The following is a 24,419-nucleotide window of genomic DNA, read 5'->3' as shown; positions in this document are numbered from 1 at the left end:
GAGACAGAGCCAGTCGGAAAGACAAGGGCAGTGCGGCAGGAGCAGAAGGGTATGTGAAGAGAAATCCGGCAAGGAAAAAGGGAGGATGAGCAGCAAACACATGGGAGTCGGCAGAAAGTGTAACAGAGTAAGGCACAGTACAGAGTATGTACTGTCTATATACTGTAGCACATGTATATGTTCATCTACTGTATAGGCAGACTGAATGTATATTCTCATGCCTTTCAACTTCTGGTACTCATTGAAATGTTCATATTTTATTTTCTTTCTGGATTTAGCTCACAACTCTAAAATGTTTTATTTTCACAGGAAGTGAATTTTCTTTGGATTAATCTCAAGCACCAGTTTGACTGTTAAAATCTTTTCTCTGTCAATAGTCTAGAAAGCCACATGCTAGCACCCTCTTGTGGACAGGACTGGGAATGAGTAAGGACAACTCGTGATATACAGTATAAGGTACAAAAACAGCATGATATCAAGAGCTACACTGCAATATATTTGATTTAACTACAAATCCTATTTTCTTTACTCTCATACTGACTTTAACAGCTGAATTGATTCTTAATGTTCTAATCTAAATGTTTCTGAAGACTTTTAAGAATGTGCATATATCATTGCTTCTGCACAGTACTAATATTAATAATATTAAATATTTGAATCATCACTTGAGCCCTTAAAATTCAGTGGTGCACAAATGGTTGAGGGTCGTAGTCCCCCAGTTTTTATATGAGCAATGAAATCCCCAACAACTGAAGGTCTTTAAAGAGAGTGATATTGATCTGGTTGGCTTAGTTAGCAGTTGAATTAGGCTTTTACCAGCTAAAGTGGAAGGAGATAGTTACGGACAGCTGATACTGACAGTGTCCGGTCTAGCCTCTAACAGTTGCGCTAGACAGTTATAAAAATTATAATGACTGTGCAAGTCTGTATGTGAACACAACTGCGGAAACGTTCATGAGGATATACCATTTTACAAACGGGTCGATAGCTGTCCCCCTGATTGCAGGCAGACTCTTGCAGTCCTTCACCCAGATGTGCACCTCTCCAGTATTCGGTGTATTTTTGCCTGAGCAACAAAACTCAGTATCAAACACAAGAATATTATACAAGATTAACATTGGAAGAATTCTGACTTTAGTGACACTTTATCAAACAAAACTGTTCACTGAAACAAAACTGAAAGATCCTGCCCCCTCCCAACTTTTTACAATTTTCTAGTTTTAAGTCAGATCTTCAGAAAAGCTGGGATGCTTTACTGAATGATACTACTTATCCCACATCACAAAACCCGCATGCTCTTCGCCCTAAAACTTTAACTTTGTTCTATCTCCTCATCTATCATCACTGCTAATTTAAACAGACAGGTGCAAACTAAAGGATCTGTAAACTGGATCTAGCTGCTTACTTTGTGAGATCTGAGGAAGAAAGCGCAGGGCTAATCTCATCTCTCCTCTGTAGTCTGTAAACTGGAGGCCTGAGGGAGTCTGCACAAGGAAACCAGAGTTATTCTAAAAAAAATGCCTTTGAAACACACCTATTACACTGAGGTGATTGGTTCTACTCTTTGTTTTCTAAATTTCTAAAAAAGGTCCATCACATGATAATATATAGAAACTCTTCAATGGTCCATATGACTTCAGGTTTAGGACTACCTGACAGCAAGGTATGAGAAAATTAGGACTTCAAAATAATGGCCTTTTCAAATGAGTGGAAGGTCTTTCTTGATCACTCATACTTGAGTTTTTGAATTTTCACAAATTTTCTAAAAACATTTTGTCCTGTAGAGCCAACAATTACAAAGCTTATCTAAAATGATCTAACAATGAAAGATACTGGAGCCGGTGCAATCTGCCCCTGAAGGTCGAGGCCTTACCCTCGGCTTAAGGGGGAAGAAGTTCAGTTGCGTGTTGCTCCAGTCCCACTTGGACAAGTCCAGGTCCACCTCACCCAGGAAGCTGTTACGGCCGAAAGTGTCATTGTGCCAAACTGAGAGGTTCAGGGTCTGAGTCTTGAGAGTCTCCTTGCTGATTTTATACTGAAAATAGCAATAAATTATGTTCAGAAATGCACTATTTTTCATAGACACACTCATTTTGTCTATTTAAAGCAAAATGTAAAGTGAAGCTACTAATTGTGCTTAATTATAGTCCAATTTTACTACCAATGTTGCCACAATCCTAGTTTTGTATCCCTTTACAGTTATGCTTTTCCTCAAATTCAGCAGTAATGAGGTACTGTACCATTACACTGGAGCTAACATGCTTGACGTGAACTCTTTAGTATGGCCAACTGCATGGCCCACAGTTTGTATGCCTGTCTACTGTGTGTTAAAACAGGAATCACCACTGCTGAGAAGAAGCTTCCTCTCATGATGACTACTGATCTTCGGCTTCACTAACTACTATCTAGGGCCACCTAAATGCCCCCAAAGCTTGCCAAACCTCTGCACAAAGTCCGTAGCTTTAGAAAGCACATAATGAAATCAAGGTTTAGAGCTTTTCCTAAACACATTTTTTCAGGTTAGTCATATTTTGATCTAAATCTTTTCCTACTGTTGAACATATACATTCACTACATGTGGCTGTGCTATGAAATGGGTTTTGTTCTTCTGATGGTGCAAAGGTCTGTAGAACATAAAACCAGTAACACAGTTCTATTCAATATAATTTCTCAAAAGCCAAGGCTTGATTATCTTACCCTGAGGATCTCATTGTAGGTCGGATTCAAAGTCTTCTTCTTCACTGAAGTCTTCCTTTTACCCATCTTTGCTTTATCAGGTAAAAGATAACTTTTAACATACCTGGAATAAAAAAAACAGTTTTCCTCAAAACAACATATTTGGACATTGCAATGGCACAGAAATACAGATTTTACATCGCTTATCAAATCTAGTTCAGGTGCTAATTTCAAAGACTAGCATTTGACTGCTGAAGAATGGAAGATATCCCCCCCAAAACACAAAATCGTTCAGATCTATTCAAACCATGTCTAGAATGAGAGACCAGAAAGATAATGATAATGATTCTTTATTAGCCCTATACAATTTCTTGCATTAGGAATGCGTCTTTTCGGATACCCCAGCTTTTCCCCATGGAGACACAGACAGGGAGAGAAGCTTGGGGTCAGAGCGCAGGGTCTGCCATTGTACGGCGCCCCTGGAGCAGTTAGGGTTAAGGGCCTTGCTCAGGGGCCCAACGGAGTAGGATTCCTCTGCCGGCCACGGGATTTGAACCGGCAACCTTCCAGCCACAGGCGCAGATCCTGAGCCACAGAGCCACCACTCCGCCCAAGAATGGTGCATATTGCAAATTGCTCCTGATGCTTGTGACAGAACAAAACATCCACTGGGAAAAAAAAAACTTGATTTAAACAGCTTGATATTCTCTGTTCGTAGGAACCGTATTTTTTCATTTTGGCCGGTCCAGAGCTACTCAACGTGGTACTCACGGGTCTGAGCGATTCTTTTTGGGGTCAGCAGCTGCCAGGTCTTTGCACTGGACCACAAAGATGTGAAGCTCATTCAGCTGCTCCACGTAGTCGATGGCGAACTGAATGTTCCCTGTGACATCCACATTGCCGAAATCCCCGCTATAGATACTCATGACACTTCCGCTGACCTTTCCGTTTGTGAGAAAGAAAGTTTCAAGTTTATTTTGATTTAGGCAGCCGAAAGCCTGACTGGGGTGTGCAACAGACGTTTCTGGTCATTTTGGCAAAAAGTGAAGTTCCTCACTGCTCTTTAATCCATTGGCTTTAATCCTCATGGTCTCAGAATAGTTTTTCCAAAGGAAGTATTTTATTTGCAAACTACACCCTTTCATTTGTGTAGAGCTTTTCAGCCCAAAGGATCCCAAAACACTTGGTATACAGAAGGGAAACATCACAGGTGAAGTGCAGCCCTCACCTAGGAGATACACCCCTAATACACAGCAGACCAGGTGGAGACGTGAGAAATTACTTCAATAAATTCAGGAAAGCCAGATTTCCATACAGTGTATGTAAACATACAGTGTATTCCCTGCTTTTATTTCTTCATTTTGTCTGTACACCAATGTAATCACAGCAGTTCAGAAAATTATTGTAATCCTTACACCAACTGAAAGTCTGGATAAAAAGTTGGGTGCAGGAACACCTGAGAAAACACAGTTAAATTTCGCCGACAAAAATAATGGTTCCTTTCTTTTACGTAAGTATGTTTGTAATATAGAGGGACAAAAGAAGTAGACAAAGAAAGCTACAGCAAACAGCTTAAGAGTTGTGTTAAGCGCTATAGACAGGTAGAGTAATTTCATACACACTGCCTGGAGGAATTCAATGCCTGAATGAGAAACATTAGGGAGTTATAAATACAATTGTTAACTGACATGACATACATGCATACTGTACATACATAAGCTGGAGAAGAGCAAACATCCTATGTCAGAAAGCCACTATTTGCTGCATTTTTGTAATTAAAAAACAAGTTTGTATAAATAATAAAACCATGTTAGCTTATTAAAATTCTGTGCTTTAGCTAAGTTACAATGAGTAGAAGCTTGGGGTTGGTTGGGTCAACATACAGAGGACATTGATGCCATGCCAGAAGAGTTGCTAAGATTGGTTAGAGAGCTGCCAATCTTCCTTTGTCTGCCAATGTGGAAACTGTTCTCTGAGGTGGAGTCAGTGTCTCTGCCATCGCTCTATAAGACAGCGCACAAACAACAAGAGCTGGGTGAGACACAGGCCGTCATTTGCTCTAGGGTTAATAAGGCAACAACATCCTGCTTTGTGGGTTAGAATGGTTATGCTTTGCAACTTAGGTTAAAATAAAACGGATCTGATGTGATTGTGTCTTATTACATTACAGCATGTAATATTAAGATGTGTACGTGATCATGTAACAGTCATGTACTGCACATGAAAGAAGAAAAAAAAATCAAAGGAATTAAAAAACATAACAAAGCAAATATTAGAAGTGCTGAGAAAAAAAACCCAACATACCCTTAGCATGTGAAGCACTGTTAGTGAAAAACTGTATTTTAATTTTTCTATTAACCTAACATAGTCCTGTGCCTTTACGGATGCAAACCTGTATCAGAGCAACTTTCTCTTCAGGGGATTTATCCAGCAACCTGGAACACAGTCTCTGCCCTGACTGAATAGCTCGATTTATCCAAAATTCATTGTCGAACCTCCTTCATCTCACCACTGATTGCATGAACTGAAATTTAAGACTTTAAAAGCCAGTAGGTATGCCATTGACTTTCAGGGGGCCAAGAGTAAGGGTCTTTGAAAACAACAAAAAATAATCCCATCCGAAGAAGTATTCTGTGAAGCTAGTAATCAGCTTTCACTACAGAGCTCATTACTTAAAATAAGAGACACCAAAAATAAACAAAGTCTGTGTTTAAGAAAACCCAGAACAAAAATATTATCATTTTGTAAAACTAAGCCACTAGGGTTCTATTCTAAATTATTTTAAAAGAAGAACTAATTTTTAATATTCATTGCCCGCTAGCAAACACGTTATAGACTTAAATTTTTGTTACTGACAACTAACCCACCTCTTGCTGCAGGAAAGCAGGTACTGATCTGCTCATTTTCTTTATCTTCTCACTGTCCGAAAACTTTGAAGTTGGGGTGGATGGCACTGTGGAAACTAAATGATAGCATAGCAGGTGTGTGTGCACACTATTTAGACCTTTTTTACTGCAGTCAGAAGCTCTTGTTCCAGTCAAATAAAGACACTCAAAGGGTTACATCATCTAATGGCACAATTAAAAACCACAGTTGTCCTAATATTATATCCATTTCTACTATTTAACAAAAACAGATGAAAGTCTTTGAACTTTAATAATGCTATACATGTTCAAACCCTTTCTTGCTAATCTACAGCATATATTTTCTGAAAGTGTAGACATTTTTGATATGGCATTCACTTACAGTTCTCTGTCATCTTAAAATTGAATTAAAAAGGATTCTCTACTATTTTCAGTCTACAGATAAATGGAACACCACAGACCGGAACTTAATTTACATATTAAAACATCGACGTATAGATTTATTTTTTAATAAATCCATAACATATAATCCATACTGCAGATAAAGTAATAACATTATCAATTAATTTTTATGAGCTGCCCAGAACCTTCAGAAAACTGCTGTTTGCTGTTTGTAGAGCTTTCCTGACAGAAACAGAAAATACAGTGCAACAAATTTACTGTAGCTTAACATAGAATTAATGCATAAAGAGAATTTAGCTGCCGCAGGGGAGTAGAATGAGTTAAATCATTATTCATTATTGTTAGATTTCAGATAATAACACTTGTATTTTATAGATTTCTAGTGAGCTTTAGGTATAATACCAGATCTGCACATGAAAACGGGAATAAAAATGAAATAAAGAACATGTACTACTCTTTATCTCAGACTGTGTTAGAATAGTGTATGGTTTATATTTTTTGACTGTTGAAGGGTGGACGCAGAACATGACTGCGGTCATGTTCAATTCACTTTCATTTTACAGGTATGTCACAATGCTGCCCAGCCAAACCACAAATCGACTACTGTCTTCAGCGCATCCTACAGCACATTCACATTTTCAAATGCAGGTCTGGCATGTGGTAAATATTAGGGAGCTAAACCACAGTGAGATACATAAAGAATATGGTAAGACACAAAGGTCAAAGAATCACCGGACAATTAAATCAACTTTTAATAAAAGCTTCAAAAAGAAATATTTACACAGAACAAGAATCATGCAACAATCACTCTGTATCTGCCTAAAGTTGATACTATGAAAGAACAACACCTAAAATTTAAACAGATATTGTTGGGTACCTATGGTTGGACCTATCAATATTTGTTAAATAGGTCTGGACTATATTAAACATTTGCACAGGTGAAGGGAGAGCTTGGGGGTTCCTATACATGCGGAAAATGATTAGTTAAGACGGGCTTATTTTGGTTAAATGCATTAGTGGTTGTTTGTCCAGAACAGTACTTTCTTACTTACATCTTGGAACAATTTCTTTTGGACTTTGCTCAAGCTCTGAAACCTGGTCTGTTTGAATGTGTAAATCTCACATTAGAAAAATACAATGAGCGAAAATATGCACATTCATAATTAAGCATCACTGGAATTCCCTTTGTAAAAAAAGCTATGAAATATGTATCATAAACTGAATTAAAAAAAACATTTGTGGAAAATCTTAAGAAGTTATTATTTATCACATAATCTACATTAAGTAAATGTCACTGAAAAGAATGAAGAACATTTCAGATGTATAGAATACTTTTTTTTAATAAAAAGATATTGTCACTGATGTTCACAAAGACAGGATTTGATAGTAGGCAAATATTCTCTGCAATGTACATGCACGGAATGCAGAAGCTGGAAAAAGGTTTAGGAAAAATAAGAAGAATATTTACCATTTTCCACACTTAGAACTAATTCATCTCTTGATGTATTTTTGCTTCTCTCTTCTGCTTGGGGAAAATGGAGCTGGTTATTATTCAAACATCTGCATTTCCAAGAGCAATCTCTTTTCACACACACAAATCAAAGAAAACAAATTGATACCAGTGAGAGGAAGACTAATGCACATAAGCAAATACTGTATTTTACATATAAAAGAAAATGTACATCACAAAATAGCCTCGTAAATCAGGCAATTTCTCAGCTAAAAGTGGGCTCATCAGCACAGGACAGACATGTCTCTGAGCTCCTGTTGTTTTAGACTTCATTTCATCTGCCAGCTCCCACAGCTGCTAAGGATAAAGACTGGAAATGGTAATTAAGGAAGACTATATCTAAAGGTTGTGTACCACTTTAACAGCAGAAATCACCCATGAATAGTCCCCAGTGTTTAATACTTATCAAATAGTTATAAATTAAACATACTTGCATGTATGTATACAGTATACACAGCATCAGCTGTATACATGTCCCTCTCTCTCACTGGCTTCACAAAAACCATTTGCTTAAAGGCCTATTAGAATAAATTTATCTGAAATGCATTACACACTGGTGATTCATCCATCACAATATTTCACCAACAGCATACCTCAGCGTGCTCAATGATATTGCAATAACTGAAAAAAAAAACAAAAGTCACAGATGGGCCATAACTGTTTAAGATTTCATTTCCCTCACACTCTCCCTTGAGAAATACTTGTAAGAGATTTGGAAGCTGGTTTTCATGAGCAATGTTTATACGGAGTATAACCTGTTACATCAATATAAAGTGTGGACAATTCACTCATCCCAGTGTAACACAGGTTCACTGTAGGCATGAGGTCAAAGAAGAGAGGTTGTGCTCACTTGATGGTAGTGCTGTAATGTCCTCAAGACTTTTTGCAGACGAAACAGGCCTTGTAGAACTTCGTCTCAAGGCCCTCGTAATGGGGTTTTGGTCTTCATCATTACCTGCCACAAATTAAAAGGCATGAACTCTGCAAACATGAAATACCCACACATACTGTATCCTCAAGAGTCTCCAATACCAATCAGTATTAAAGAACAATATAACCAACATTAATGATTAGTTCCTGTTAAGTCATTTTGGTAGCCAAGCATTTGGTCATTTGTATGAGAGTAAATGGTGTACAAACGTCTGAAATGATCCCACTTAATGGATAAGGAAGCAGACCTTCTACAACAATCAAAAAGAACTTAAAGTCAATACTTAAAATTGATGCTCTGTAATATCACAGGTTTTCACCACAATGCATGGATCAGTGGATGCAGACAGGCCGTTCATAACAGAAAGCCTTATTCCTGGTAGGATTAACATCAACCCAGAGCCTGTCCTGGACATGTAGACAGAAGGCCAGTCAACCACAGGACACACAAAAAATAATTTAAAGATACAAATTAACCTACGCAGCAATTGGAGGTGGGAAAAAACTGAAATACCCAGACCAGTATCACATTGATGTTGTTCACATGTTGTGACTTATTTCTGGGATCCCAGGAGTTTGTTCAGCATGTTAATCTAGGCTGTCCTGAAGCACTTTTTAAAGTTTTTTAAAATACAGATTTTACAATATTAATAGCTAATACCACTATTTTTTATTATTTAAAACAAAAATAAACGTATTATTTATTGGAACAGAGCTGAATCTACATGTCCATACATTTTGTTTTCAAAAATCATTTAAAATCACTTTCCCAAGACCCTAAGCAAGCCCAAAACCAGAAATACCCTCTTAAAACCAACAAATCAGTGAAGACAACCTCTCGTCATGCTATTAAGAGTCCACAAATGTTCCCCACAACCTACAAAGGAGTTGGTATATTTGTGAAATGATTCTGAATGTTAATACAAGCAGTATTAACAAACTGGAACTTTCAGATTAAAAAAAATAACCAAAATGTATTCAAAATACATGAAATAAAATGGGATTCAGAAATGTGAATGTGAACATATTGTACAGAAAAAAACTGAAAGGATCAGGTATCTTCAGATATATACATATATCATGTTTGGAAGTGTTTTAATAACGCAAAACATTTTGCTTCACTTGCATTCTTGTGATGCTTTTTTTGAATATTTCCAACAACTAGGAAGCATGACTGGTAAGAGTGGTCTAAAAAGTTTTTAATAATACAATACATTGAATGATATAAGTGACTAAAATAGTCACAGAAGGGCTGTAAGAGCTAGTAAATTTAAGGCAGAAAATGTCCTTTTGTAAACTCCAGTGCTTCCGGTGATGTATGTACATGGTACATCCTACAGTACTGTATGCTGCTTCTTGAAGCAATGTCTCTTTACTGAATTATTTAAATCATGCAAACACTATACAAGGCTAACAGCTATAAAGAATGGGAGTGTATTAGTGCCAGTAATTTGCAACCATCTATTTCAATGAATAAGACAGTGATTTTATAACATTTTACATTATTTAAAGAGATATCTAAAGGTCTTTTACTCTCATTGAGTATGAGCGTCCATAGTGCAACTGTGTCCTCTAATACAAGCATGACAAAAGAATGTCTAATATGGTGGCATGTGAGGCATGATTCTTTGTTAAACAATAAAGGAAGGAATTTCATATATTTGGACAGAACAAACCCAAATGACCCAGAACAAGAGTGTCGTGCAAGAAGTCTCACGAGCTCAATGATTATTTTCTCAGAATCAGAGCACCTCTTGTGAGCAAAACCCTTTGAGGTTTTAAAGTGGTCGGACACCATCAGTTACGACATAATTAGAATGTGAATTATATTAATGTCATTATGTAAACAACTAATATGGATAAAGAAATTCTCTAGACACACAGGCAGCCAGGATCATTACTGTGATGTCCACAATGTTTGGAAGTTTTGTTCTTTAAAACTTAAGTATACTATTGTGTACAAATAATGACAGTATTTAAAAATCACTACAAGGCTACCGTATTTTTTATTTTAGTCTTAACTCGGAATTCAACAAAAACAATAAGTCTTTTTTTCCTCTTGAAAGATTCAGTTATTCTAAGACCTCCGTCAACATATTATGATTCCATTAGCATGAATGATGTTAGTTAAAGGAATCCTATAATTCAGCTGTAGTTAAAATTCTTCACATATTGTTTAAATGAATGCAATTTAAAGAATTTTAATTCAAAGCCCTCAAGCAGCAGCACTAAACTGTAGTTTCACTTACTGCACAACAGGGGCAACAATTCCAACTACCCACCCATCCAAGTTCTAAATGCTTTATCCAATACAAAGTAGGAGCAGCAAATCAGCAAAGCAGTTTTACTTTTTCAAAAATATCTCAAAGGGTTTCTTAACAGATTTTGCTTTCATTAGATTATTATCTAATGAACATTTTTTAAATGTAGAAGCAGGGATAACAGCATCAGGGGAAAAAAAGGTTGCTCAAAAACTGGAAAATGAGACAAGAGAAAGAAGTAGAGCTATTTTGCTAATTTTTATAAAGGTCTTTCATTTTATGAAGCTATTAAATTGTGTCTCGGACAGGAAAGTTTACTGAATACCATGGCGATATGTTATTACAGAATACAACTGAGGACCATAAAGTATCTTGTGCTGAAAGATGAAGGAATAATTTTTGTATATTTACATTCAATATTAGTTACAGTGCAAAATGTCAGCTGATGTCAGGACTGGATTTCAAGCCCCTCTTCATTCCTTTGTGTTAAACCCTGCTTCCACAGAAATCACATTTGTTTTAAATTACTTAACCGAATCACAACTCTCCCGCTTTGAAATTCCAATTAAATCACCTGAAATGAGTGGTAAAATGAGACAATAAAAAGAAAATTAAAGCTCACAGGCTGAACTTGCCCAGGAGAAAGACCAGGTGTCTGATGCACTGCTCCTGGAAGAACCTTCATAGTCGATGTCTTCAGTATTATCATGAGGAAGAAGCCAGGGCATCTTCCTATTTGGCTTTCTCAGGTTCTCCTCTGTCTCTGTAGGTGTACTTTGTACTTCACAATATGAAGGCATGTCTCCCACCTTTTTCTCTGATATTATACCTTCCTTTGCTGTTAATATTTTTCCTTCACCGAGATATTGTCTTTCACCAAGGACTTCTTTACCAGTTCCCGAGAGGGGCTCAGGGGGAATTTTGATTTGACTCATCAGGTTTCCTCCATGAATGTCTAAGACAGGCTGAGAGGCAACTCTGTATTCTTTTTCACTCATGATGCCTCCTTGCGTCCTGGGTGGCTCTGGAGAAGATCTGACACCCATCACAGCACTGTAGGACTGCACTTCTGTACTCACTGAGCTTGGGGCCAAGCTCTGCAGTGGTGGGATGTGAAATTTCACCCCCTCTTGAGGAGGAAACCCTTTGCTCTGCTCCAACACTCTACTAAAAAACCTGTCCTGTTGGGGTTCTACAGCCTCACACTGTGACAGATCTTCTTTCATTTGAACAGATTCCGCAGAAGAAGGTGGTTTCGTCAGTAAATGGGGAGAAACCGATCTCTCCCCTTTCTCTATCATTTCTTTCTTAGGTTCTGTGATATCAGCAGAAAAACCTTTCACTAGCCGTTTTTCTGCTCCAAAGGATCTAACACGAACATCTGCAGGCTCAGTAGGAAGAACTTTAGGATAATAGTTTGGGTTCATAAATGGCTTCTTAACCTCTGTTGGTGATTGTTCTTTCAGACGGAATAGCTCAGCTGTCTCCTGAACGTTTGAACTTGGGCTTGTAGGGCTTTTTAGATTCACTGCCACATTTTCTGGAGAAGCCCTTTGCGTCTTGATCAGGAATGGGCTGGACTGGCTTGCAGATGCCCCTCCCCAGAAGTTACGAAGGTTCTTGAATTGCAAGTTGGTTGAGCTCTGACCCCCGGACTCCTTCTGCATTCTTTCCTTCATTGACAGAACTGTGAAAGTGGGCTTTTGTCTGGACAGCGAGGAAGTGCTTTTTCTGTCAGAGCTGCTGCTGGGTTTAACATCAGCTACTTTAAGGTCTAACTCAGAGGTGGTGGCAGGGCTGGCTTTCAGAGGCTGCTTTACCTCGCTAATGGAGGCACGAGTCTCAGAAACAACTTTCTGCTCACCCACAATAATCTTTGGCCCACTCTTCTCCTTCTCCCAGAATGACTTCAGATCACTTATCTTGCCACTCCTGCTATCTTCTCGACTGAGATTGCGCCTGATAAGTGGTACTGGGCTGCTCTGACACACATGTGTGCTGTGTTTGGACAAGGAAATCAATTCACACTTGTGTTCTTCTTCCTCTGGACTTCCATCAGCAGCAGTATTTTGCCCTGCAGATGAGGTGTACACTTCCTCACTAAAAATGATGGATTTAGGAGTATAATTTATCTCCTCCTCTTTCTGATTACTTTCAGAAGAAGGGAGACTTTCCTCTACAGGGCTGGGAGTAAATGCTGCTTCTTTCTCAGAGTCACTCATCACACTTCTGTATGGTTCATACTGAGAAATGGTAGGGTGAAATTTAACATAATCTGATATTTCTTTCTTATTCTCTTCTGCATCAACTGATGCACTCCAGGTCCTGCCAGATAAGAGCCTTTTCTGAATGTAATCTGTCCTTCCTTCATTACCTTCCAGGTGTACTGCATACTTACCATGAACCTCACTTCCACTGTCAAGAGCCTGAGTGTCTTTCTCAGCCTGCAGTGCAAAATCCTGGCTTTCATTATATGAATGTAAATCGGCCTCTTTCAACTTACTTTTTTCATCCTTCAAATTATCTGCTTTTGGTTTGCCCAGCAGTATTTTGGGACCACTGGTTCCCTTTTCCCAGAAGGATTTTAAATTGGCTACTTTTTGTGGTGAATCTTCCGTATGGCTCTCCTTCTGTGGGTCTTTATCTTTTGTGTCCATCATGCTCAGGTTAACTGGGGAGCCACCATGTGTGTAGTTCTCCCTACTGACACTTGTGGGATGGGGATGCGAGATGACATCCAAGTCATACACTTTTTTGTCTGGGAACAAGGATCTCCCTTCATACTCAAACCCTTTCTTTGGCTCATTTGCAGCCATCCACCCCTTTGGCTGAAAAGCTTCGCCTGAGTTAAGAGAGGAATGGACGGTATAATGCACAGGTGTGAATTTGTCCTCGGATTTCTCAGAGTAAATACCACTTCCAGGAGTCTTCACTTTATAGATGTCTTCTTTACAGCTGATGACCTTTTCTTCTACTCCTAGACCTTTGTCTGATGCCCCCCTCTTGTCACTCTGTGATGATCGTATGTCCTCAGCACGGTACCTCATGAAGCCTCTGTCTCTTCCTGACTCATCTGTGGCAAAGATATGGACACCTGGCTCTTGCTCTACCTCTTCGTCATACTGCTCACAGACCTGCTCGCTTGGAGAAGGGGCTTGTCTGTCAATGCTTTCGGAGCTCCTGCTGAACCACTCTAGGACCTTGCTTATGGAATCACCCTCCTCCTCTGTGAGCATATAGCTTTGTGTGTCTGGGTTTGAAGAGGCCGCATGACTTTCCACACCAGTGTTATCAGCCTTACCTTTCTCATTACTGGAAGACTGAATGTTGGACACCTGAGGGGCATAGGTCTCAGCATGATATTCATGTTGATCTGTAAAAGAAACATTTTTTTTTCTTCATTTTTGCTCATTCCATATGACCTTCAAAATATCTTTGCCTTTAGAAAACACGGGATCTTACAATGTTATCGTTACTGATATTAACATGATTATAAATGTACTACTACTAATAGTAATAATAATACTATTTATTTTTATAAAAATAATAATATTTATAATGTAATGTGAAATTCTAAATCAGACAAGAACTTCAAATGAAATGCATGTACTGTACAATTTTTTATAATTATAATTTCATAAGTAAAATAGAAAAATCTGTTGTCGTAATGACTGAAAGGATTGCATTCCTTGCAGTCCCAATTTACCAATCACCATCAGCAAATGTGACACATATACATGTGTGCACATTGCGTTTACAACAGGTATCGTTGTCAGTAAGGTTGGGTTAGTAAAAGAAATGCAGAAGGTCAATAAAAGCAAATGTTAGATGTTAGATTTTTAGATTAGAAGTGTTTTATGGTGTATTTAATATTATCTAAAACACCTTTTATATGTATTTGTTTTTTTTACAATATTTGAATATACATTTTGCTGCAATAAGTTGCTGGCCACCAAATGGTTGTCTTTCCTGGAGCTTTAGCTATGGATTTTGCTTCACTTATTAAGCAGTTCTTACAGGTGATAACACAATGGTCCACTGCTGACTCATTCAATCATCAGAGCAAGCAACTGATCAGTTGATTGGATTGAAATCATTTCACCGACTGAAAAATCTGCAAGCAGTCTTACCAACAGGGATCTGAGGAGGCTCTATGACTCTGTTGTTCCTTTTTGTCAGTTCCCTGTCGCTCTGAACCTCACCTGTGTCCCTCTCTCTCCAGTCCAGATTCACCCTAGTGTGTGACCTGGGAGAAGAAGCCGAATGGCCCGGGGCCTCACTCAGAGGCCCCTCCGTATCTTCAGGCAAGGATGTTTTTAGCTCATTTGCGGGGAGCAAAGAAGATAGGGAGGTTTCAGTTTCTGGAGCACGGGGTTTTAAGGAAGGATCTTCTGGTTCCAGAGGCCCCACACCAAAAGCTTCACTAAAGGGTGGTCCATTGCCTCCTCCATTGCCTTGGTTACTTTTCTCTGATTTGCTGCCCGCCTCTACGTCTGACGGTGTCATAAAATCCAGATCCAACAGGTCGTGCTCCCCCAGTTCCCTGCCATCCTCTACCGCTGAAGCTGTTCTGTGGTTTCCCTGTCTAACAGCCGGGGAGAACCGGACCTGTTTTCTATCTAGAGAGTTGAAGGAGAACTCCTCCATTCTCTCCTTGATGCAGCCCATTCCATCAGCAACTTTCGGTGGGGGGGCACTTTGGAGATTAGGAGTCCCGTCGCCCGCAGGTTCTAGATGATGGATGATGCTGTTGCTGTTATTCTGCACCATTTCAGAGTCATTGGAACTACAGCTGGGACTGTGCTTCAGGATTCCTCTTGGTGTACTAACATTGCTGTGCAAGTCTCCCCTGCCATTCTGCTTTGGGAAAGGCCCATCACTGTCTGAGAAGGAGTCCTGCAGTCTGAAAACCTTTGTTCTCTTTTTGGGAACTGGTGCTTGCTTGATGTCTCCTTGGGGTACACTGGGATTCTCTGAACTTAGATTACTAACACTTGGTATAGCATTCTTGGCAGGTGGCAAGATCTCTGCAAAACAAGGGGAACAATGGGGATGGATAAAAGAGAGTGGTAGGTGCACACCACAACAGAAAGCATTAGGTTTTTTACTAACTGCATGTATGAATCCAGTACATTAGCACTTAACCAACCAACACCATGTATCCAGATCCATAAAGTAACACTCAAGTGAGTGTTAGCATGAAAAGCATGTGACATTTAGTAACAGGAAAGTGGGATAAAAGCTTAATTTACTGTTTAATGTCTCTAAATAACTTGGATATGGAGAACTTTTCAATTGAATTAATTTATCTGGGAAATCAAATGTTTCATGTGAACATTATAAATCATTAAACTAAGATGAATGATGCAATAGTTCTGTAAAAAAAGAAATGCAATGCCATTTTTCTAGTGTATAACTCTATATTTATTCTAGGGCAGTCACCACCACAGAACTAAGCAAATGAACTCCTTGAAAAACATCCTTCGGATATTTTCAGGTTAGAGAAAAAATACGTAAGTGTATACACATTGTGGTTCAGTCATGCGTGTCAGCTTACGGCCTTTTACCAAGCAGTACATGTCTTTTCGAATATAATCCTTGAGCAACATGAGCAGTAGCATTAGCATAGCAGACTAAACACTAAGACCCACCGAATTAAATTCTGATGCTTGTCCTGACAAAGCTTTGCTCATTGGCTCATTTCAGCAAATTTCAAGGTGCTTAATAAAAAAAGACTCTTCAGCCTAGTTAGGCTTTGAAAAAGAAATAAAACATTTAAATTGAACAATAACTGGCTAGAAACAAACCTAATAACTTCAAGCACAAAGGCATTCCTACCTGTTACAGTATGTAACAAAGCAAAGCGTTAATCAATTGGGTTATATGGTGCTGCCAATGCACTACGATACAAGTGTAAAGCTAAAAAACATATGCCTTTATATTTCTTTAAAAGCTTTGTTTATTTTTATATTTCAAACTTTGGCTTTGAGGATTTTGTGTTTTAAAAACTTTGGACTTTCTGTTTATTATCAGGGCTGTGATTTAAGTTGAGTAAGATGCACATTAAGTGCTTTGATCAGCCTATAGTCGCAGATTAAATATTCGTTACAAAAATAGTGTGAGTTAAAGTTTGCATGCCTGTTTGTATGTATTTGAATAGTTCTATTACAATGGTTCACATTCACAGATGTGATATTGTTCTTAGCTTTGTGTGGGTTAGAAACAAAGATGCCCCAAACAGCACTGGAGTATGCGTGCATTCAAAGGATTGTGAAGCATTTGTAACAAGCACAGCCACTCATGCATATAACACACAGCGAGGCATGGAGACATGCAGGGGACGGTGCTCAGGCGCAGGCACAAGGAGCTGAAGGTCTAAAAGAAGTCACGTGCAGGGGTTTCAATGGGATCAGCTAACCAGACTTACTTTTGATTGCAAGGAAAATATTTTGATAGTCTGTCCTTCAAGTCGTCCATTCATTTTAACAATACATTTTTTAACCTAAATGAGATCTTAAATACCTCATTATTTGACACATATTCAACACATTTAAGAACACATTTCTGCTCACAAGTAACACCACAGCATCATAATCATTAACATTGACTTGCACTGACATTTCTCCTCTGGCAGTGCACCTACAGTACAATAATATTTTGAAATACTGTATCCAGTCCTGCTTTGTAATGTGTTTCAGGATTTATTTAATTAAAAGGGGATTCCAGGTAGCAATATAATTTTCATAAAAGCATTTATGCTTTAAACTACTTACTGGACTTAAATCTACACAACTCTGACCAACTTTCCCCAAGTGTCAGCACACAATTGGCCGTTTTGGTGGATGTTTATCAGCTGTGGTAGGTTTCTCAAGACAAACTGTGACTCCTGTGATGGACTGGGTGATCTGCAGCCTTACAACTTAATTGGTGAGAGACGCATCGCTCCTCCGAGAGGTGCAAACTCTCCCACAAGGCAGTGTGGAGCCTGCAGTGTGGCAAACGGTGAATGGCCCTGGCAGGAAGGTGTTTTGGAGGTGTATGTCTGCCAGGCTTCATACTCTCCATGCAGTACAGGGGTTGCTGCTGGAAAGTTTTTAATGATGATTCTAAATATGATTCATACAGTATATATATATAAAAAAATAATTGGTGAATATTTATAAAACTTCCCACTAACGATCGTACACAGCAAAGCCAACCTATAGATCTTGATACTATAAAAAGTCACACATTTCAACAATTGCGAAGGCAATATCTTTAGGTAAAGTGAGACACCATTGGCTTTTTGTTAATACATATTTAACAACTAATAATTTCAGCACTTCTTATCAGGAAAAAATAAATATATATTAATATATACATATTTTTAGGCACATTTATTTAAGAATGTGAAGTTATACACCATATAAACATTTTACTTCATTTAAACCAGCCTTTCAACATTTCAATTTGCTTTACAGACCTTTCTCAAGGGAGGGTGTGTACAGCTGTATTTTCACATACATTGTGCATTGTGTATATTTGTATACATTTTAAGTAAGATCATGTGCTCTCTTAAAGATAAGCCCTGGAACCAAGGCCCGTGACATTCAGTTTTAAAGGATTCTATTAACCTGTTCTCAGCCATACTTTTCCAGTTGTAAGAAAAAATTGAAAAACAAATTTGTTACTGTAAAACAATCTGTACTATTAATCAGATATACAGAGAAAGAAAAGTACATTCTAAAAGTAATAATATACACTAGAAAAATGCACCGATGGTCAAAATGACTGACAATTTATTTTTCTGTTTCCAATTCAAACAGATTTAGAAATCTTCTTCAGTGCTTTTTGCTTCACTGCTGTTTTTGAATTTTTGGAAGCTAGTTTACAGTAAATGGAAGCCTAATTGTGGGCTGATCTGAGCACAAAGAACATATGGAAATCGTTTAAAAACCCTGCTACTGCTATTCTCAGCCACCAGGCATCTCTCTTCTCTCAAAAAGGAGCATCTGCTGTTGCTGAAAAGTCATTAAACATCATTTCGCTGTAAAAAACTGAAAGGTAAATTTTATGGTAACTCAAGACAACATCTTCCAAGGCCATTTAAAAGATGTATTTAAAAATATTAAATGAAATCACTCTTTAAGTTCTAATGCTATGCATCATTACAGTAACATGACCATCCATTTTCATTTGCATTATGAAATGCCATGTGACATGTTTCTGGTAAACTTACTGAATGATGAAGGTAGCACTACTTACCCCCTTCAGATGTCTTAACGGGTTGCAGAGTTCCATTTGTTAAGTGGACTTCTCTTTCGTCAGCTGTCTCTTCCCCATCAGACATACTGTTGAACGGATTCTGTCTTTGCTAAAATTAGAATAAATAAGATACATTTCATACAACACTGCTTTCTTGAGAACATACACCTGCAACAATATATTTAATGTTACATGAAAAACAATGCATTGACATGGGAAAATGGTCTGTGTTCTCCCATTGAGCGACTGCACCTGATGTAGAGGGAAAATGTCAGAAGACTTCACAGACCTTGACAGACGGTGTTGCCGTTTTCTTAAGCTTGTCGCCCTGGGTTTCCAGGGAGGGATGGTCACTTTTCCTGGAACAGCCAAAAGAATGCTTAGCAAAAACTAGGTATTTTTAATGATCATAGAGCAAAATCACATGCAGGTGTGTTAACTTATTATTTCCTTCATGTTGTTTTGAGAAACCGGTGTAATAACTTGGAACAGATATAATGGCTTCCACTGAAAACCCTGTAGATGAGAGAAAAGCATTCGTAAAGGAAATAAGCTTTTTATCCCGCTTGTCAAGGAAGTTAACACAATATAGGTTTGACCGTATTATCTGATTGAAATGGAAGTTTTACATTTCCAAATGATAAAATAAAATAAAAATCTGAATGAATCCTGCTGATAATTACATTATTAGATGCTGGGTCAGTATACACCCAAAGGTGTAACCTGTCAAGACAAAACAACATGATCTGTGCATACTATACAGCTCTCCGTGATGCAGGTGCCTTTGTTTGTTCTTTTCTTCCAATATTTAAAACAAAACGCACAGGAACATACTGTACTATTATGAAGTATGTAATAGATCTAGCAGAATTCATTCCTGCTTTTGTGTGATTCTGTGGTGTATAATAACAAATGGGGGAAAAAGCATGTGAGTACTGACCCTAGAAGAGGCTTATTTATGAACCTGAGGCACAAGGCTCTGCTTTCTGTCTGACTCATTCCTACATGGTAAACACACCAATTTGTTCTGGCTTGTAAAAAAAAGGTTACCCTTCCCAATTCCTAAACAAGAATGTGCCAGATTTGTGAGATAGGAGTAGGCAGAGGCCTGGTTTGAGTCCACAAAGAATGTACGGACAGGGTGCATGGGCTGTCCAGATAAAAAGGGTGAGCTTTGCATCTCCTTGCCACATGCAGCACAAGCTAGAATAAAGGTTCTTAAAATGTACAGATCTGTACTTTTCCCTTTAGAACACTACTAAAGAGAGAAAATACGACGAAATCTGAATTTATGCCATTACTACTTAAGTACGTAGCAAGTTCAATGACTTCAAAGAGTGGAACATAGCACAAAGCGTTTAGCAAGTACATGTTGTAAATAACTTAGAAGAGTGAGCTTTATAATGGCAAGTCTGACTCAAACATTGTACAAATTAGACTAGAAGTACTGCAATTAGACAAATATTGTCATACATAAGCATGAGTTAAAAGCACAACTGGCATGTAGACGAACACGAGCATATTCTGTTTTAGTGCTGGCAGACTCCAATATTTTGTTGCCTTCCTAAAATATCTGCTGATTCTATAAGTGAGCCATCAGATTAGTCACAATATAATAGGCCTTTGGGCCTTTGGCTGTGAAATAGTCAAACACTGAGGCTCACTGATATTTATTTTTCGTAATGTCATAATGTCAACATTGTAAGCCTTTAGGTAATTATGTAAATGGGTGGTTGCTGATTATATGTGTGAGGACAAAACAGCATACCCGTTGTATGGTTAAAAAAGGTTTTTACTCATAGAAATATTATTCTCAGATAAAGACACAGCCTGAGTTGTGCTTGTTGTGTTAAATAGCGAAAGCTTGAAGCAAACTGAAGTATGGCATAAACTACTGTTGCAGAAGCTTACCAGCAACTCTGTGATACAAGTACATAAACAACAAAAAAAACATTTTAAATGATACCGTAAAAATGAGTAGAAAAATTAAAGGGAAAAAAACTCTTGTGTTTGATGCACAGTTTCTGCACTGAATCTGAATTAAATCTATAGGAGTACTTTATTACTGTCATTGTTGAGACACACCTGCCTCTATAATGTGTTTAATGCATGCAAGATATGACTCATGAGTGACTATTGACGTAGTATGAGTCACACGGTTCTATTAACATTTTCACAGGACACCCACACCTCAAAGACACACACATGGCTGGAGCAGTGAACCCATACCTGGAAAGGAACCTCACCTAATACTTTGGAGTGTAACACATTGGATGTGATTAGCCTCTGTTTGTTGACAATGAACTGTATGATCTTCATTAGCCATATCTTCAAAAGGCTTTTCTTCCTCTTCTCAATATAGCTTCTTAAGACAGTGGTAACTATTACACTGAACTGGTTACTCAACATACAAGTCAATCTTCTTGGCTGTGCACATTTCTTCCTACTTAAAAAGTCTATTAATAATCCCTTTTTCTTGTTATGAAAAATGTTTTATATCACAGAGAGCTAGGTATGAGTAATTTTATTTGTACATGGACATGCTATGTTATGAACACAAAGAGCCCATTTGGCTGGCTCTTTTAAATCTTATATTTCTTTGACGCATGGACAGATTGCATGCTAAATGCTGCCAGAAGTAAATGAGGCCACTGAAAAAGACTACACCATAAAATACAGATTTTAACAACAACCACACAAAAATAATTAAAGTAACAAACATAGTGGGAATAAAATAAAAGAGCAACTTCTTGTTAGACATAAATTAAATTAATAAAAACAATCTTTTTTCATCATTATATCTCACCACACACAGGTAGTGCGCTAATTTCATTTGGACCCAGAAATTCCCTGAGCTAATTGAAACCTGGGACTGTAATCCCTTGCTTGCCCCAGAATTTTCAAAGCACACTAGAGAAGGCTTGGGAAACTTTCTTCTGTTCAATAACTTTCCTACAATCAACCCCTCGTTCTTTGTGGGAAGTTACTAAAGACTTCATTAGGGGCTCTTGCATCTGATTAAAATAAGAAAACACATACTGAGCAATTTTCTTTTCCTGAAACCACAACTTTGCATTTGGAAACAAAATTAAATTGCAACTACAGGAGAAAAAAACACAATATGTGCTCGAGCAGAATTCCTTGTAAAAACAGCTAGCCAGTTCTATACTGAAAAAAATGCTAATTGTCCTAGTAAATTATTAGCATTAAGATTAAGACAAAAGAAGTGTTTAACTTAGGCTGAAACAGTTAGAGATAATAATGAGGATGTGATCTCTTTTCAGGACTTTGTACTAAACAAATGTACCACATCTATGTACTTCTGAACTCAACAAAGATATGTCCCAAATTAAATAATTCTTGAGACCATTGCAACTACCTCTGTTGCCTTCTGAACACAAGCTTTAAGAAGTTCCAATTATTTTGCTAATTAGTCCATGCAGAGATATCATTCTAGTAAGGGAACAAGTTATAGGTTTATTCCTCGCTTCTTCGGGTGAGAGGAGAAGGCTCCACAGCCGAAACGTTGTGTTTTCTTTCTTCTCTTTTCTGCATGGAATAAAACCTATTACTTGTTCCTTTGCAGCCTATGCGTGCTGACACAGCTACCCACCTGATATAATTGTAGTACACTATGTCATGTAATTATTTTACAGCTTTCTCTGAACATCAAATGTTCTGAACATCAAATGTCCTTATGCCTTAGAATTCCTTTGTATACTGCTGCCAAGGACAGTACCAATACTTGGTCACCAAGACCCAGGCACAGGCCTTGGGATTCTCCCACCAGGGAATTAAATCTCTTCTCATTTACAGTCAAGTCTGACCTCCACCATAAAAAACAATATACAGCCACACCTTTTTTTTTAATTTGAAGAAGTCAGTCTCATTTTCACTTTAATATTTAGAACACATGTATTTGTTTTGAACTAGTTTCATTTGGAGAGGCAAGCAGGCAGAATTTTGGCTGGTGACCCTAAATCATGCTACAACGTACAGTAAACTGCTCAGGGATAAGGTAACATATTACTAGTAGGATTTCAAGCAAAGTTTGTTTAGGACTTAATTCTGAAGCCTCAGCCTCATGGGGCCCAGCTGAGGAGGAAGTCAAACCAATTAGGCTTCAGAATCTTTAGTGGGTGGCTTTATGTGTAAGCTTTTTTGGTTAAGTAATTTTTTTTTCTTTTTTGCATTTTTAAAATGCAAATTTCATTATTCTAATGTGTGCTGCTGCACTGCCATTGACCTGTTTGGGATTATTACATCTCTTCCACTATTATCTTGATCAGTTTGATGTCTGCTGTAATCTCTCTGACCACTATTTGAACTTATTAGCATAAAGGAAATTTGGAGTGTTGGTCATATAATATAGGTCTGAAACTTTAAGGAAAAGATAGCTAACTTTCTAACTCCAAAGAATTCTAAATTGTGTTTAGTAATATCATAATCTCAAAACGTTGCATAATGCATATTTGTGAACTATAGCTGTTTCTGTTATCAATGTAAGAATATACATTGTATAGCTTATACTGTATATGTAGCTAATAAATTACCTATGTAGTTAACAAATTACAGATATTTTAGTACAAGGGTGTCAGATCAATTTATATGTCACATTGTCTTCTGACTTCTGTTCACCCAAGGCTCCCATTATTTAATTAGCCTAATTCTTGTATTAAGTGGATACGATGCGCACGTCTATCAAAGTGTAGAAAAGCTTTCTATGCACTGTAACTTTAATCAGCTCCATCATTTCCAGCTGGAAGGAAAGCTTGACTACATGGAGACCCAAGTCCTCAAAGCCTGGAGCCTGACTACCCTGCATGCCAGCGTGTGTCAAGAGGGGCCTAAGTTGTCACCTCTCTTCCTCTTGCTCCTCCTCCGGCTCCTCAATGAGTCCCGAGAGTTCGGGCGGGATGAAGATGTCCCGCTTCTCACTGTTGACAAAGCTGGGCTTCTCTGCTTTGCTCTGGCTCAGTTCCACTGCACAACAAGGAAAGAAAAGAAAAAGAAGCATGAAGAGCCAGAATGGATCATGACTGACCACACTGAGACACCTTCCCTCTGTTAACCTCCCTGACATCCCATGACATAGTCTCTACCTGCGCTTACTTTTAAGAAATAAACATATAAGTGGACTGAGAGCCTCTGTTGATTAATATACATTACATGAATAAGCAGATGTCTCAGACTCCAGAATTCTGTTAGTTTAATTGAGTACGAGTTCATCAACTTGCCAGGAACATAAATTTGAAGGGGGAACTGCTGTTTCTCAGACTGGTTATTAAATCTCAGTAACAAAATAATTATTAATTATTATTAATAATATAAGATTTTTACAAATTTGACCAATTTCAAATTAATCATAAAATCACGAACTTTCTGAAAGTACTGTAAGTTGCCGTTTTGTTGCAAACCCCTGGTCTCGCCATTGGCGATAACAGGAGTCCCCTAGCATTGTGAAGTGATGCAGCCCTTCCTGCTCACTAGTCACTGTCATTACTAAGGTAATGTGATACACGAGCGAATAAA

At 38.0% G+C, this 24,419-nt stretch overlaps 1 protein-coding gene across 6 annotated transcripts in view; it reads right to left on the bottom strand.

The window, feature by feature from the left end:
* Window positions 1-24,419, bottom strand: part of sytl2a (synaptotagmin-like 2a) — a 44,531-nt gene that overhangs the window by 1,854 nt on the left and 18,258 nt on the right. For 2 of the 6 annotated variants that reach the window (XM_015341341.2, XM_015341340.2), the window contains 15 exons: window positions 23,747-23,870; window positions 19,177-19,246; window positions 18,888-18,996; window positions 14,774-15,670; window positions 11,266-14,016; window positions 8,303-8,407; window positions 7,411-7,464; window positions 6,995-7,042; window positions 5,544-5,638; window positions 4,560-4,679; window positions 3,448-3,617; window positions 2,698-2,800; window positions 1,874-2,035; window positions 1,406-1,484; window positions 967-1,066 (listed from right to left, as the gene is read on the bottom strand). In XM_015341341.2, the coding sequence (XP_015196827.2) occupies window positions 967-1,066; window positions 1,406-1,484; window positions 1,874-2,035; window positions 2,698-2,800; window positions 3,448-3,617; window positions 4,560-4,679; window positions 5,544-5,638; window positions 6,995-7,042; window positions 7,411-7,464; window positions 8,303-8,407; window positions 11,266-14,016; window positions 14,774-15,670; window positions 18,888-18,996; window positions 19,177-19,246; window positions 23,747-23,870 (4,987 nt within the window). The remainder of the gene's footprint in view (window positions 1-966; window positions 1,067-1,405; window positions 1,485-1,873; window positions 2,036-2,697; window positions 2,801-3,447; window positions 3,618-4,559; window positions 4,680-5,543; window positions 5,639-6,994; window positions 7,043-7,410; window positions 7,465-8,302; window positions 8,408-11,265; window positions 14,017-14,773; window positions 15,671-18,887; window positions 18,997-19,176; window positions 19,247-23,746; window positions 23,871-24,419) is intronic. The other 4 variants (XM_015341343.2, XM_015341344.2, XM_015341342.2 and 1 more) reach the window with 4 other exon arrangements.

Source organism: Lepisosteus oculatus, chromosome 5, assembly GCF_040954835.1.
Source record: "Lepisosteus oculatus isolate fLepOcu1 chromosome 5, fLepOcu1.hap2, whole genome shotgun sequence".
NCBI lineage: Eukaryota > Metazoa > Chordata > Actinopteri > Semionotiformes > Lepisosteidae > Lepisosteus > Lepisosteus oculatus.
Note: the sequence above shows the minus strand (reverse complement) of the source record. Positions and strands in the feature narration are given on the sequence as shown.